The sequence below is a fragment of the Trachemys scripta genome, chromosome 11, assembly GCF_013100865.1.
Source record: "Trachemys scripta elegans isolate TJP31775 chromosome 11, CAS_Tse_1.0, whole genome shotgun sequence".
In the NCBI taxonomy this organism is placed as follows: domain Eukaryota; kingdom Metazoa; phylum Chordata; order Testudines; family Emydidae; genus Trachemys; species Trachemys scripta.
Window position 1 is genome coordinate 60,698,359 of NC_048308.1, and position 15,190 is coordinate 60,713,548.

At 43.9% G+C, this 15,190-nt stretch overlaps 1 protein-coding gene across 4 annotated transcripts in view; it reads right to left on the reverse strand.

Moving 5' to 3' along the window:
* Positions 1 to 1,552: 1,552 nt before the first annotated feature.
* PLEKHM3 (pleckstrin homology domain containing M3) overlaps positions 1,553 to 15,190 on the reverse strand; it is a 117,716-nt gene continuing 104,078 nt past the window's right edge. For all 4 annotated transcript variants that reach the window (XM_034785810.1, XM_034785805.1, XM_034785807.1 and 1 more), the window contains one exon: positions 1,553 to 3,075. In XM_034785810.1, the coding sequence (XP_034641701.1) occupies positions 2,898 to 3,075 (178 nt within the window). In that variant the 3' untranslated portion in view covers positions 1,553 to 2,897. The remainder of the gene's footprint in view (positions 3,076 to 15,190) is intronic.

Sequence of the window (15,190 nt, forward strand, 5' to 3'; positions counted from 1 at the left end):
CCACTTCACATAAACCTTTGGTATTGGCAGCAGCTCTTACTCAATGTGATGTGCTAGTGTAGTTTGCCGTCGGGGTGATGGCAGCCGCTCCACATCTGCTCTTTACATCAGACTTGCTATTTCATTTGCTGTAAAGCTTAAAAGTTAACAGGCCAAGTTCTGCTCTCAGTAATACTCATGTAAATCCAGAATAACTCCAATGGGATTATGCCAGAATTTGGCCAAAAATATCCAGCAAAGCACTGGTGCATTTCAATGTTGCACATGGATGTCAAATAAGTTAACAAATGAAGTCTGAAAAGCTCCTCTGGTCTCATACAAGGTGTGCAAATGGGCTCTAACGCCCGGGAGCGAAACATCATTGTAAACGACCATGTATTCTAAGGTGTTATGGTCTGGAAACAGCAACTGGCATTTTTTGCGTGACCTGCCATTATGTCTGAAATTAATTCAAAATTGCACCAGCCACATCAGGTTCACTTCTGGGCTGGTGGCTTTATCCCATGACTGGTCTAACTGACACACACTGAAAACATACAGTGGGGCCGGATTGTTCGTGTAGCCAATGCGACTCCATTTTCTATTTGTATGACTGTAATTCCAGCATATCTCCCCAGGTGTTTGCATTCGTGCATGAGCATGAAATGATGGAGCCAGGCAAGACTCCCATGGAGCACGCTCTAGGGACCATATTGGAAAGCAAAGCATTTCACCTATAGTCCATCGAGTTGGGAGGAGGGGTCGTGCAGTGGTGAGGATGCATGGCTCATTTTCAGAAAGCAGGTACATTAAACAAGGGAATCTCTACGCTTCCCTTGGCCAAAAGCAATTCACTACGAGATCGGGCAACCAGAAAGCGTTATCTTCATTAAAATGAAAACCAACCAAAAAACTATGGAAGCATAGTTACCCCTCAACACACTCAGCTCAGGTTCGGCTATTTCCCCACCTTCCGAAGGTTGGAAAATAGAAACACTGGTGTTTGAATAGAAGAGAGGACACATTTTTAGCCTGCCAACCACTTCCTATAAGTATTATACCCTCTTCTCTTTTATTTATAACATTCCAGCAATTAATGCAAATTTCTGATGATAAGGGGCTCTGATTGCTCCCTTAAATACAACAGCTACCATATGAGGTTTCTAGGCCAGGCACAGAGACCACTCTAGCTATAGGGATGCTTGGCAGCTGCCCAGGGCAGCAGATTTCTGGGCGGCTGCCCCCCTGTTATAATTTCAGTGGTGCTGTGACCCTGTGGGCCAGGTTGCAATGCCACTCACTCATATTTGGCCCTGCCACCCCTCCATCATGATGGAGGGGCATCTGGCCAAACCCGAGTTGCCGGGAGGTGTCGGGGGGAGAACCTCACTGGCTAGGCGATTATCTAAGAAGCACAGGTTGGTGGCCTGCCATTTAGCAAACCTGCTAGAGAGAAGCGATAAATAAATACACATGCACACAAGTCTGTGAACTTTTCTCCTGACACTGTACTTGCTTTCTATAAATATACACATGAATACATATGTATGTAATATACATACTTCTGTAGGGATTGGAGAAAAACTTAAGATATTTAATGGATTCAAGTGAAGACAATCTCAAAGACTCACTGGTGGTGAAAGACATTGTCAGTGGTGAAATATACACGTTTTCCCAATCAAATTGATCACACATTCTCTTTGCACAGAAGACATGACTTACTGTGTTTCCTGCTTTCCCATATTCCAGGTATGTGGGGCAGAACGCACTTCCAAGAACTGCCTTTTCCCCCTGGTAAGTTCCTACTGAAGTACCAAAGTCCCTCTGGACCTGCATAATGCTGCCAGGGGCCAGTGCAGCACACAAAATGCACAAGAAGGATGCAGGAAAAAGATGAAATATGTTTCACGATTAGGGAAATTTTGCACACATACACTATACACACACATATATATATATTAAAGGCAGAAGAGATCTTTTCCTGTAGCTCTAGCAGATTCAGGTGAGGGAAGCATGTTTATCACTCCTACGGATAAAGCATTGCTCATTAATATAAGGTGATCTAAAAAACAAAACAATCTGGTGGTTTAAAATGGCTATGAATGTGAACGTAACAGGGATTTGAACTAACATCCCATTACCAGAGGCTCGCGTAGACAGCAGCAGCAGGCAGAAGGTATGATGCTCCAATAACAGGGCAAGAATGGCATTGCCACCCCCGCCAAAAATAGCAATTAGTCCTCTGTTGATCACATAGTATTCAGCTGGGATGGCTATAAATATAGACACACACCTAAAGGAATTCTCCTGGGTCTTACGTTTTAAAACATCCTGAATAAAATCTGACGTGAAAAGCTCTTTTTTTCTTTGAGTAGAGGGGAAAAAAAAAGCCCAAAGCCATTAGAAAAATGATCCATGCATCTGTGTCAGATGAAGCAAGTGGGCATGGTACCACTGCTACTTTCTTGGCTCCTGAAAAACATTTCACCAGAGCCTCAGCCAAGACTAATAAAAATAATAGACTTAAATAAGCAGATGATTCACTGTTTCTGACCGAAGAACAACAAAAATAACAGCAATGTGGTCGTGGCAGGAAATCTATTCTGCCTTGAGGAAAATCTTCTCCTGAGGTGGAAAACAAAAGGTTGAGCGTTTAATGGGCTTGACCGGAAATATTTCAAGCAAGCCACATTTTGCATGAGATCTAGTGGTTCAACTTTACCGCAAAATGCAATTTGGCTGTTTACATTCTAAAGCCGTCCAGGTTTCATGGCCCTTTTGGCCAGTGCTAAGCGATAATCAGGATGAGGGTCAGGCAAAGTCTTTGCAATCAGGTTGCCACCTGACTATCTGAGAAGCGGCTTGAATTGGTGACTGTAGAAGAAGATCTCTTCCTGTCAGCCAGTGCCTAAGGGAAGTCATGTATTCTGATAGGACAGCTCGAACATGGTGCAAGACTCTTCCAGGCTCTCGTCCATATTCAGTCTCCTCCAGAAGGACTTCTGCTTCTTCTGCAGCTCTTTGCGCACACACCTGGGGCACGGGACAGACTTCACTTTGCACTCCGAGTGGAAGACAGCGCCACAGCTTTCGCACCTGCAAACACCAATTAGTTCTGTTAATGAAAGCGACATGGTGACCAATGCAACTGATTATAACAGGAGATGTGGCCAGCAAACGCTTGCTGGGAAATTTCTGGTAGCTTAGGCCTTTCCTCACATCTAAATCTTGCAGGTTCTTTCTTCTTCACATCCCTAAGACTCGACCTTTCCTATCCATCCACATATCTTAAACTCTTGTCCACGCTCTCATCATCTCATGTCTTGAACACAGCAACCTCCTCTTCTCTGGCCTTGACAAATGCAATCTTTTCCCACTCAGAGCCATTCATGGTCATTTCCCTAGCCCATTGCTTTGAGCACATCACCCCCCTCTTTACATTCTTTCACTGGCTCCCTTTTCATCATATCAAACATAAGCTACCTGTCTACATTTTGAAGGCCCTTCCTGACCTCTCTCTCATTCAGTAGGGAAAGGTCAACTCCTGCTTCCGATCGGCCCTTTACACCAGCTTCCATCGTCCACTTGTTACATTGTCCAACAAGCACCTTCGTGCTTTCTCCCATGCTGCCCTGCACGCTTGGGAGGAGCTTCCTGTAAACATCTGCTTCTCCTTCAATTCCCTGCTCACGGCTCTCCTTTGCCGTGGTGCCTACGCAAAACTTGACAATAGTTAGGTGGTGGTGTGCTGAGAGCACAGCCTGTCATGCTGACCAATTGTTTCCTTGTGCTCCCCCATCTGTCTGTATCCACCTGTTGTCTCTTGTCTTATGCTTAGATTGCAAGCTCTTTGGGGCAGGGCCTGTCTCTGTTCTGTGTTTGTCCAGCAAAAGAGGGTCCTGATCCGTGACTAGAGCTATGATAATATAAATAAATAAATAAATAAATAAATAATATTAGGAAGCAAAAGGCTATACTACCCAGTACACACGGGGACAAGATTCTCAGCTGCTGTAAAAAACGGACGCAGCTCTATTAAAATCGATGTGCCCATGTATACCTGCCCTAGGATATCTGCTCTGTTAATGTTAATTTTTACCGTGATGAGTGTCCATCTTTTTAAGTGTCAACGTCAAGGCTCATTAGGGAATAGGTATATTTATCTGTTATAGAGAGATTGTGTTCTCTCATTGCTCTTTTATAAAAGGCAAGTTTTCTGGTTTAGTTTGCACACTCGAAGTGATTGTCTCCACTTCTGTTAATGCATATTTCAGAGCTTGGGACAATGGAATTATGACATTTTTCACTGGAATTCCACTGCAGTGGCCAGCTGTTCTGCGAAGAATAAAACTGCTGTCCACTTCTACCACAGAAGAAAACTAAGATATTCAACCAAGTACAAAGGGAACACAGAAAGTTACTGGGTATTATTCTTCGGCCTGCGTTATGCAGCAGCTCAGACTGCAGGATTGTAATGGTCCCTTCTGGTCTCACCCTCCATTACAACAGTGTTTTTCTTTTTTTAAATGTGATATGATAATTTAGAAGAATCCAATGACCCAGCAAAATGAGTGGTTTGTTATTTAACCATTCAGAGACAATGACATCAACACACTAATTCTGAATTTGGTACTGCTGTGGAGCATGTTAATATAAGAGCTGTGCAACATTACAATAATTATGGAGAGCTAAGCAATTTTAAATTCTCATCTTTTCAGTGCAAATAGCCAGCTGCAGGGATGAACACATTATGGGCTTGGTAGCTGCAGCTTTGTAGCCAAATGAGAAAAGGGATAGAGATATATAATCTTGGATGAAGTGGGTGTATTAAATAATGAAGACAAGAGTACAATATGAGTCCTTACGGCAATTCATTTTTTAAATTTAGAGGTGTGGTCAATTTTCATGATTTCATCACAAATCTTGTGATGTTTGGTGTTTTCTTTAATCCCCAGCTGCTGGAGTCAGGTGATTGCGTGGAAGTCTCAGGTTTCATTTGAAAAGGAATAAGTTTCTAGCCCCCAAGATTGTGGAGAAAAGCTTGAAAATGGGAAGCGAGTGGCACCCTAATGGCTGAGAAACCAGGAGGCAAATAAGAAAAACCATAAATTTATTTAAAAACAAGCCAATCAGGTGGTTTTTTAGAGCCAGCTCATGATTTCTGAATAATGGAGTTGGCACCACTGCGGGAAGTCCAGGCACAAATAGCCATTTCCTCATGTGCCTCTCAGCTCCTGACTGCACTTTAAACCGTGGGTATAATGCTTTGTCCAACTTTCACCTGCCACAGTGCTGGGAGCAGGACCAGAGGAGACTTATAGGGGCACATCCTCATCTGGTGTAAATTGTCATAGTTTCACTGATGTCAATGGAGCTAAGATGTGCCTCACCCTCCCGCTAAGGATGATGTTACCTGGCCCCAAGCTCCACCCCCTCACTCTCTGAGAGAGAGAGAATTACAATCCATATACAACAAAGCACTTAAGCTTGATGTACCATAGACTTCAATGGGAGTTCTCACATGCTTCAAGTTAAGCATGTGCTTTTGCTGGATAGGGTCATGTACACACGCATGCACACACATACACACATGTATATTACACATCTGCACAGATACAAATGAATGAGGGAGAGAGAGAGAGAAAACAGCCATGGCCTTTAAAACTTTAAATCATTCCTAACTGACACTAATGGTGATTTTATCAAGGTAATTCTCCCTGGCTAGTCAGTGATTTACAATTCTCTAGAAGTTGCTAGAGGCTAATGATTGATGATGAGTGTAATTTTGTGTTCATTCAGTGCCACTCCCTTCCCCCTCTTGATAATTCTCCCCAGCGCTCGGGGAAGTGACAAAACTTATCAGGCACTGCTGTTGAAATGGATGCCTGACGGATTACAGAGGAGCCGACCGCACCTGCTCTTGCCATCCAAAGGTCATTAACGGAGGGAGAGAGAGAGAAAAAAAAAAAGGATTACAGATTTCAAAATTTAAACAAATTCATTTGTCAAACGCTTTGTAACTCAGCAACACGCTCAGATGAGGATCATTTGTGAAATTAACTAATAGCTCTCAGTTCCCCCAAAAACAGAGCGGAAAGAAATTTCCCGTTATTCTGATTCGTTATTTGGACTGCGGCAACCCCAGAACAGGGCCCCACTGTGCTAGGTACGGCACAACCACACACTAGAAAGATGGTCCCTGGCCCGAAGAGCTTACTGCACTTATTTGGGAGTGTGAGCAGCAGTGACACAGACCAGATCCAGGACTATTGGTCTTCTCTTTGATCCCTAAGAACCCCAAAGGCCTTCACAAATTGCTCTGTTTGCTCTCCCAATGATGCCAACCTTGAATGCCCATGTGCTTTCTGCCCCAACAGCAGGCTGACCACAATAACATTGTACTCAAAAGAACTCTATTTAGTGCAGCCAAACATGGCTGCTCACTGCTACTCCAGCGTCATGCAGGAGCCGGGCTAGAGGATGCTTCTGTTTGCCTCCAAAGCATATGCCTATTTTAGCATTGCCGCAGAAACTCCTGGGACACCGATTGGGGCTGATGCTGAGTTCGCTCTGCGGTGGTGTAAAAGAGTTACTCCACCAAAAGCGAGTGAGTTCCCTAAGGCAAAACAGCTGAAAGATCAGAGTTAGGCCCATTGTACCTTAGAATACAAAAGGTGATTTTCAGCATCCCAGAGTACCAAGCCATATATACAAATGAAAGCAACCTACCAATAGTTACCAGTATCAACTGACTGACCATGTTTCAGCTCACTTGGAAAGATCGTCCAACCATGACAGAAAAGCAGATCCCTTGTGTGAATATTTCAGTCACATTGCTTCTTCTTTCATACTGAAATCTAATTTACCAGCATACATCAAAAACATGAATGGCTGCTGGGCTTAAAACTCCCAGCCTAGCGATTCCTCTTGACAATGTTTTTGTGAGACCATCTCCTGGCATACAGAAATTTGGACAACATACGGACATGGATTTGTCAATAGCTACACATTCGTGTTTAACAATTAGAACATCTTTCTACCTTCTCTAAGTCCATGAGGCAGAGACCTAAGACCAGGAATCATGGATAAGTGCTTGGGGGTTATTTCCCATAATTGGTTAATGTAATTTGGGGTTTGCAGGTGCTCCTAATTACATTTGGCCCAGAGCACACTACTAAACATGGCAGCCTGTATCCCGAGAGATTTGCAGTGCTCTGAAACATCAGCCCTGCTTTATACACCGTGCATTGAGTCCACAGCCAATTCTGTACTAGTTTCTAAGTTGTATTGTTTACTGTTAAAGGCAATCGATGATTGAGGCGCTGTCCAGATGAAGGAACCTTTGCAGCCATATTTATTGTCTCTTTCTAACTACAAATATACACGATTCCCATGCTGCGGGAGCCTTCAAATAATGTTAAAATTCAGGAAAATACAGCAGCCAGTGCAATGGCTCAGCCACCTGCATAAGCAAGTGCCCCACAACTTGAACGCCGGCTAGTAACCGACGGGGACAGCAGCTCAACAGTGAACCATGAGTGAGCCGTGAACTTGAACTGAACTCTAAAAATCAAACCTAACTTACACATATCAGAAGCTATCGACTGTAATATCCCACCAATTAAACTTTCAAATACAGTGCCATGCGTACAGCTCACATCCTGGCTACAGCACTGCCTAAAATTTGGATTAATGCAACAAAATTTCCCTCTTCCCTCTCCCCGGCCGCCCTCCCCACCCCAGCCCGCCCCCCATCTCGCCAGCATACAGATATGGCCAGAATCTGGATCCGTTGCAGCTGTATTTTGTAAGGGCAACGGGCAGCACCTGTGTTAGAAGAGAGGGCGTTTCTCATCCGCATCTGAAACAACATCCCTTTTTCAAACTACCCTCAATTATATATATATATATTTCTGCTCCTCTCCTCAGATCCTTTTGTAGTGCCTTGGACAAATACAACAGGCATTGTTGGGATCCACAAAAAGTAAACGACAAGAGAGATGTTTTGCTTTGAAGAAGACAGAATAGAAGAACAAAATCAGACTTCTATGCAAGCAATTCTGGGTACATGCATGAAAGTCAGCAGCTCAGTGAGTGTGTGTGAGAAAACCTCTCTCCCTGGGGGGGGGGGAGGTCAATTTTTCTGCTCGTGGTCAGCCAGTTATTTTATATTCCTGGGGGATTTGGGCTCAACGTTTATAGCTCTATCCCTGCCCTTCTCCATCCTAAGGGATCTTCATGTTGGAGCCTTGAGCAGTCCCTTCATACAGCCTTGGAGAACCGCATCACGGCTACCCCTCCTTCTCACAGAAGAGTGCATGCGACTTCGCAAACTATACTGCTCTTTATGCAACCCACTGAGATGGATGCTGTCTGCCGAGGAACACAAAACACTCCCTCTTCCCCAGGAGTAGCATGCACTGCCTGCTTCTGCAGTATTTCCCAGAGGGGCAAGAGAACAGCACCAGAAATCAAATTCAGGTCTCCCTCGGGATAGTAAATACCAATACATCAGGCCTGCCCTGATTTTTCTCAGTTCTTGCTGGGCAAATATTAAAAGGGTTTCAGGAATAATGTGCTGCCCTTTGCATCTTTAGATGAAAAGATGTTCCCTGGAACAAAATTCCCATAACTTAGTCCTGAAAGAACTGCTACGGTGATCATGTGACCCGACAAAATGCAAGGAAGTCATTACAGGGCTGTTAGCTCAGTCTCACTATGTCCAAGCATTATAGTGCACAGATGCCTGGATCTTGAAATCAGATCCACACAGGTGGACAGAGCCCACCGACCTCAAGGCAGCTCCATGCAGGTGTTAGGTCCACCTGCACAAGTCTGATTGCAAGAATCTGGGCCTGTATCAGGGATTTGCAAAGATGCTGGCCAATGCTTTAAATGCTTGGCTATTACTTACCAATGATGGCACTACACTATTACAAGTGGTACACAAAACTTCTATCCTTCCTTACACAGAAGTCCATGGAGGGGGACTACATATTCTCCCACCATTACATAACATTATTTGGTGCGAAATGTTTTGATAGTATTTGCTGCAATGGCCAGAGACACAAAATAATTCAATTAAAGGTAACATGGTTCCTTTGGTTCCTAATGCGATGTTTGTAACATTGGTGGAGTTTACAGTCATAAGGTAATTTTAGCATCGTTTTTTGTTACTGAATTTTCATTGGTTGTGACGTGCTGTAACATTTTACCTTATCTCAACATCCTAATATGCACAGATGTTTTTTGAACAGATATCATTTTCACCTGGACACTGTCACGTGATCTTTATGTATTGGCACTGATGCCATTCTGTCAGTCAAGTTAGTACCAGCAGTGGTCGTGTTTTGATCTGTCTTCACCTTGTGACAGATGGGTGCCTGAGTTTCGACTCCATGCTATGGCTGTTGGTAAATGCAATCACCATCATTTGGTGGTGGGCATTGGAGTGTACAGCATGGATTAGTCAAAATCGCCTCATTTTGCTGACCATGCCTACAATTTGAATCAGCAGAATCTACACAATGAACATCAAAAATAGCGTGGTAAGCCCTGTTGCAAGGTTCTTAGTCAAAAAGAGAATGCCGTCCATCAATATAAGACTGTTCAATTACTCTCCAATTTCCTTGGTGTTCCTACTCTTCCCAATCCAGGTTTCCAAAAGTCTTTGCCAGGCTGGAAGTGACATAAAGCTAGACTTCCTCCATACCCACAACTGGGGTCAGATTTTCATGCATGTTCAACTCCCAACATGTCAAGGAAGCTCTTTTGAAAATCTCTTCACTTGCTTAGGTGTCCAGATGGGTCTGAGCACTTCTGAAAATTTGGCCTATGGTGTCTTTGGGGGAGATTTTCAAAGGCACAAATGGCAGTTAAGCACCTAACTCCCAGTGACCCCACCTGAGTACAACCCCACTTGACCCCCTGGCTACATACACGGGTGGCTAGCCCATGCCGCTGTGGACACACTGCTATTTTTAGGCACAGAGCTTGAGCAGATCTAGTGCAGGTACGTCTACATAAGCTGGGAATCACACCTCCCAACTCAAATGTAGACGTGCCATAGCCTCTCAACTTTTCAAATCTGAACGTTACTGCTGTTTCCAGATGCATATTTCAAGATTCTCACATATGCCTGTTCTACTGTTTTTGTCTTCCAGTGCTCCTAAAGTGCTCCTATTTCCATAGAGACAAAGTATGTTTTGCAATCCACAAAAGACCATCTGCAACAGTTTGCCGCACTTGGTTGTCTGTTCCTTAACCTTACTCATTGTCAGAGCTGATCCATATTTGAGATACTATTTCTGAATCCTGACTTCTTTCATGGTTGAAGGCCGTAAGTCCCTGCATCTTTTGTGAGAGTTCTGTATACTATTGACAATAAGCTGATGAGTCTGTAGTTATTCAGGCCTTTCATGTTTCCTTTGTTATGAATGATGTCGCAGTGTTCCACATTAATAATGATACCTTCCTATTCTTCAAATATCTTTTGAAGAGCTTGTGAATGTAGCATATTGTTTTCATACTGACTCTCAACCCTTTAAGAGGGCATCTAAAATAGCTTTATCCTTCTGGTACTTTATCTCCTTTCATGCTCTTTTATGGCCAATTCAGTGTCTGTTGAAACATCAGGGCATTTTATGATTTAGGCATATTTTCTTCTGGGTTGCTGGTTTGCATTGGTGTATAGTACCACAGAGAATTAGCCTTTTCTCTACATAATCTCTGTTCCATTACAAAGTATAACAGAGAAGGAGCAAAATCCCCAAACCAAAACCAGACAATTGTTACACCCTATATTGATACTATTATTATTTATTATTACATATTGCCCCCAATACCACATTAAAAGAACAATAAGATTGCAAAGCCAAGCACTCAAAAGTTAGGAAATACCAGAAGTAAGGTTGCCTGTGCACCCTTAATTCAGCCCCCTTGTGCGTACGCATTATGATACAGTCTTTAACCACATGATCACATATTATTTTTTCTATGGGATCCATGCTCATTCAGCATAAAGAACATGAAAATGTAATCATAAGAAATTGTTTTCAACTTTCTTTCACCGATATCACATGTATTTGTTCAGTAGAGCCCTGGTTAAAATAATCCTAGATCCTGCACAGACATTAGTTTTTATTACTATTTATTCTTTGGATTGCAGAAGTGTCTAGATCAGCGTTTCTCAAACTAAGGGTCCTGAACCCAAAAGGAGTCTCAAGACAATTGTGGGGGTGGGGGGGGTGTCACAAGATGGTATGGTATTGCCACCCTTACTTTTGCACTGCTGCTGGTGGAAGCGCTGCCTTCAGAGCTGGGCGACTGGAGAATGACAGCTGCTGGCCGGGCACCCAGCGCTGAAGGCAGCGCCGCCGCCAGCAGCAGCGCAGAAGTAAGGGTGGCATGGTCTGGTATTACTGTACTCCGCCCTTCAGCAGTGTCCTTTATTTGGAAACTTGGAATACGGTCACCCTACTTAACACTTTTTAAAAGGCTTCACTGCCTTTGACTGAAGGAATAATGATTACATACTTCATTTAGTGCTCCTCTGAGTATGTAGAGTAATTTGCTATCACTTTTTTTGGGGGGTGGAGAGGGAAATCATCACAGCCTGAAATATTTTCAAAGGGGGGCCCAGCACAAAAGAGTTTGAGAACCCCTGTGCTAGGTGCTGTGCAAACATGCAATCAGAGACAGTCCTTGCCCCAAAGAGCTTATAATTTAAGTAGACAACCACGACAAAGGGTGGGTGAAAGGAAGTATTATTATCCCGTTTTACAGATGCCACAGGGAGATGAAGAGAGTTGCTCAAGGTGACATAGGAAGCCTGTGGCAGAAATGGGAAATGAACTCAGACCTCCTGAGTATCATCACTCCAGTGCCGAGCGACAAGATCATCCTTTCTCTGATGTAATGCTATCCGCTGATTTTTTTTTGTCATACAAAGAACAGTCTACTCTGTGCCAGATCTTGAAATCCCTTACGCAGATGAGTAATCCCTTGAAATCAATGGGACTCCATGTGTGAGTTAGGGATTGCAGGATTGGGTCCTCTCTTGTCCAGAACTCTGTCAGTGAAATTCACACAGAGACAGGGAGTGAAAGCAAGAGAACGTGGACAATTCGTTGTATTTTCTAAACAGTGCCCGATGTGTATTTTACATCTAGCATGCTTAGCTATACAGCTGTAGCCCAGCTATGGAAAAACCCATATAACTAAACACTGCAGCTTAAACGACCCTTGGCTAGAGAAGACAACCCGTTTGTGATCTTGTTCTGGGTGTGTGCGTGTATGTGTGGGCAAGCTGTCTGAATCGCTCAGTTGCGGGTAACTCATGGGCACCCCGCAAAACTCTCAGAGAGGTTAACAGAACGGAAAGAAAAGGAAACGTACTCGTTTGCATTCACTTTCAAAACAAAAAGCCCCCAAAGGCAATTAATGCTTGATGCACATGTGCAGCAACATTGTTACCGTTGCCTAGGAACCAGGCCGAGACGCACGCTGGAGAGGAAAACAGGTTCTAATACAGTAAATGAATGGAAGAGTCTTGGCACTAATATAGGCAAAGGTTTTCCCTTGCATGAGGCGCTTGGCAGAATAGTGCCCTCCTCCCTTCACTTTTTGCAACACTCTTAACCAGGCAGCTTGGCATGGACAGGAGAACATTTTTTATGCATGTTTGAAAACTTCATGTCCAAATACAGTACTTCAGGCCTGCTTTAAAAAATATGTATCTGCTATGTAGAATACAGCATGTAAGGAATAGAACATTACATCTGGACCTATACACCCATTCTAGGTTATTAAGCTGATGCCCAGATATATTCTGGAATTTCCCGCACTAAATACAGATTGCAGTGCAACAAATTATAATTATGGCCCTTGTTAGTATACACACAATCATCCAATGACAGCCGCTCTTAGTATGTTAATGCTTCCTGCTTATAGATAATATTCTGGGTTGAATGCACTCTGAGGCTAAAGAACAGTACAAACAACTACTTAATCCTCAGACCGTCCCATGTGAGGTAGGCAATTATTATCCCAGTTTGATAGTTGCAGAAACTGAAGGAAAGAGCTAGCAATGTGTGTCTAGCAATGTGTGTCCAGTAATGTATATTCACTGAACAGTTTACTCTGCCAGCAAACTAGAAGCACTGATGCATGTTGGCCAGTTTCAAAACTCATGGAACAGGTGAATAAACCAAATTAAACAGAGCCTGATTCTGCACCTCCTCCAGGGGTATAGGCTGTTGTGGTAGCACCTAGGGGATCTAACCAAATTGTGCGAGGTGCCGTGCAAACACAGAACACAGACAGTCTCTACCCCAAAGAGTGTACAATCTAATTATAAGACGAAAGAAAACGAGTGGATATAACAAACACACAAGTGTTCCATTTGATTTCTATAGGAGCACTGGTATGGCAAGGTCCTACTCAACATTAGAATGGCAGAACTGGGATCCATGTGAGTATGATTTTCTCACCTGTACAAGTGGTGCTGCATCAGGCTCAAATGCACTGGAGCCAAATAAGACGACAAACACCGGGGCTGATTCTGATCTTGCTTGAACCAGGAACAATCCATAAGACTTCACTAGAATTACTCCTGATTTACGCCACCGCAAGTGATTTACGCCACTGGGCCTGACTGCAACGCCCTGCTGTTCCCAGCTGGCAATGCTGTACAGCCACGCTGCACAGGTGAAAACTACCACAAAGCTGCGGAGAATCATGCCTGCTGTGTGCCTGGGCATAGTCAGCTACAAAACAACATTCACCTCAGAGTCTCCTATGGAAGTGGGCTCAACAGCAGGGAAAGCACTTTGCTTTAACCCACTGATGTTTCTGAACGACAGCTGTTGATCTACTGAATTAATGGTATTTATTAATATATAACAACAGGCTCAAGCAAAGTCGGTAATGAAAAGAAATTCTGCAGCTCTGAGGACTGTTTCTTCTGCGGCTCTTGGTTAAGGCAGCAAGCCTGTCTTTAACTTCCCCTTAGTTATGTCGACATTTAATGCGGTTGGGTTTCCAGGGTGTTTTATGTCCCACTCCTCTATTTATATTTCCAGATTTGCACTCAACGGGGAGCATTAAGGGGTAAGTGTCAGCCGTAGCTGGATTCTGCAGGTCTAAAGCGGAGGATGAGAGGAACGGGACAAATTTGGGGGTCGGACCTAGTGCTCTGCTCAGGAAATCGAAAAAGTGGCCTTGAAAATGTATGGACAAAAATTAAAAACGTCGAGCCAGTCCCTCGGCTGGTGTCAGCAGGCGTGGAGCCACTGCAGTCAAAAACCAGAAGACAAAGAAAAAGCACACAACCTTTATGATGCATAAAATATAATCTCGTAATTGTTAAGGGCGACCTGATGATGTTTGAGCCCTTGGGGCTGGCGGTACTGCCAGCACGGAGATAGGGAAGATTTAAAGAGAGCGGAGCTGCTAGGCTGGTAGTTTCCCCAGCTGCAAACTGGTAAAGACCTCCTTTGTGAAGCCCTTAAAGCTCTATGGCTGAAAGGCTCTATGTCCGAGCGAGGGGTTGTTATTATTATTTGGTCTGGGGGGAGGGGTATTTTTTGGGAAGCGGGGAGAGATGGTTTGGGTGCATGGCCTGAGGAATGGCTCTGCACTAGGGGAAGGAGCGTGTGGGAAGATCTGTGACGGGAGGTAGAACGGTAAGTGGTATTTGGTCTCGGAAAGAAGAGTGGTCAGGGATGCGGATCAAGAAGAGAAGGGAGTAGGAAGGGAGATGGGCATCACGTTCAGGCAGGAGGGAGGTGCAGCCAGGAGGTGGCGCTGAGCTTAAATGATGGTGTGGAACAAAATTTTGGTGAAGCCAGGTCCCTGTTACCCTTACTACGTCCCTGTACACCTGACTCTGGGCCTGACCCTGCAAACATGGCCATGAGTACCACGGCTCATGTGAGTAGTTCCACTGAGTTAGATGGGTGAAGCACCCCCACGCCTGAGTGGTTGCAGGACTGGGCCCAGTGTCTGTTTTATGCAGGACACTTCTAGCCAGGATAATTTTGGTAGTAAAGGAGGTCTAGGTAAAAAATAAAGGTAAAAGTCAGAACCTAGACTCTCAAATTAAATGAATGCATCTTCAAAATACAATGCTTGTTAGAAAAGTCACTGTATTATGTAGGCCCAGGGAACTATTCAACCTTTTTTCCCGTTGCATATTCCAATTACAGAGTTA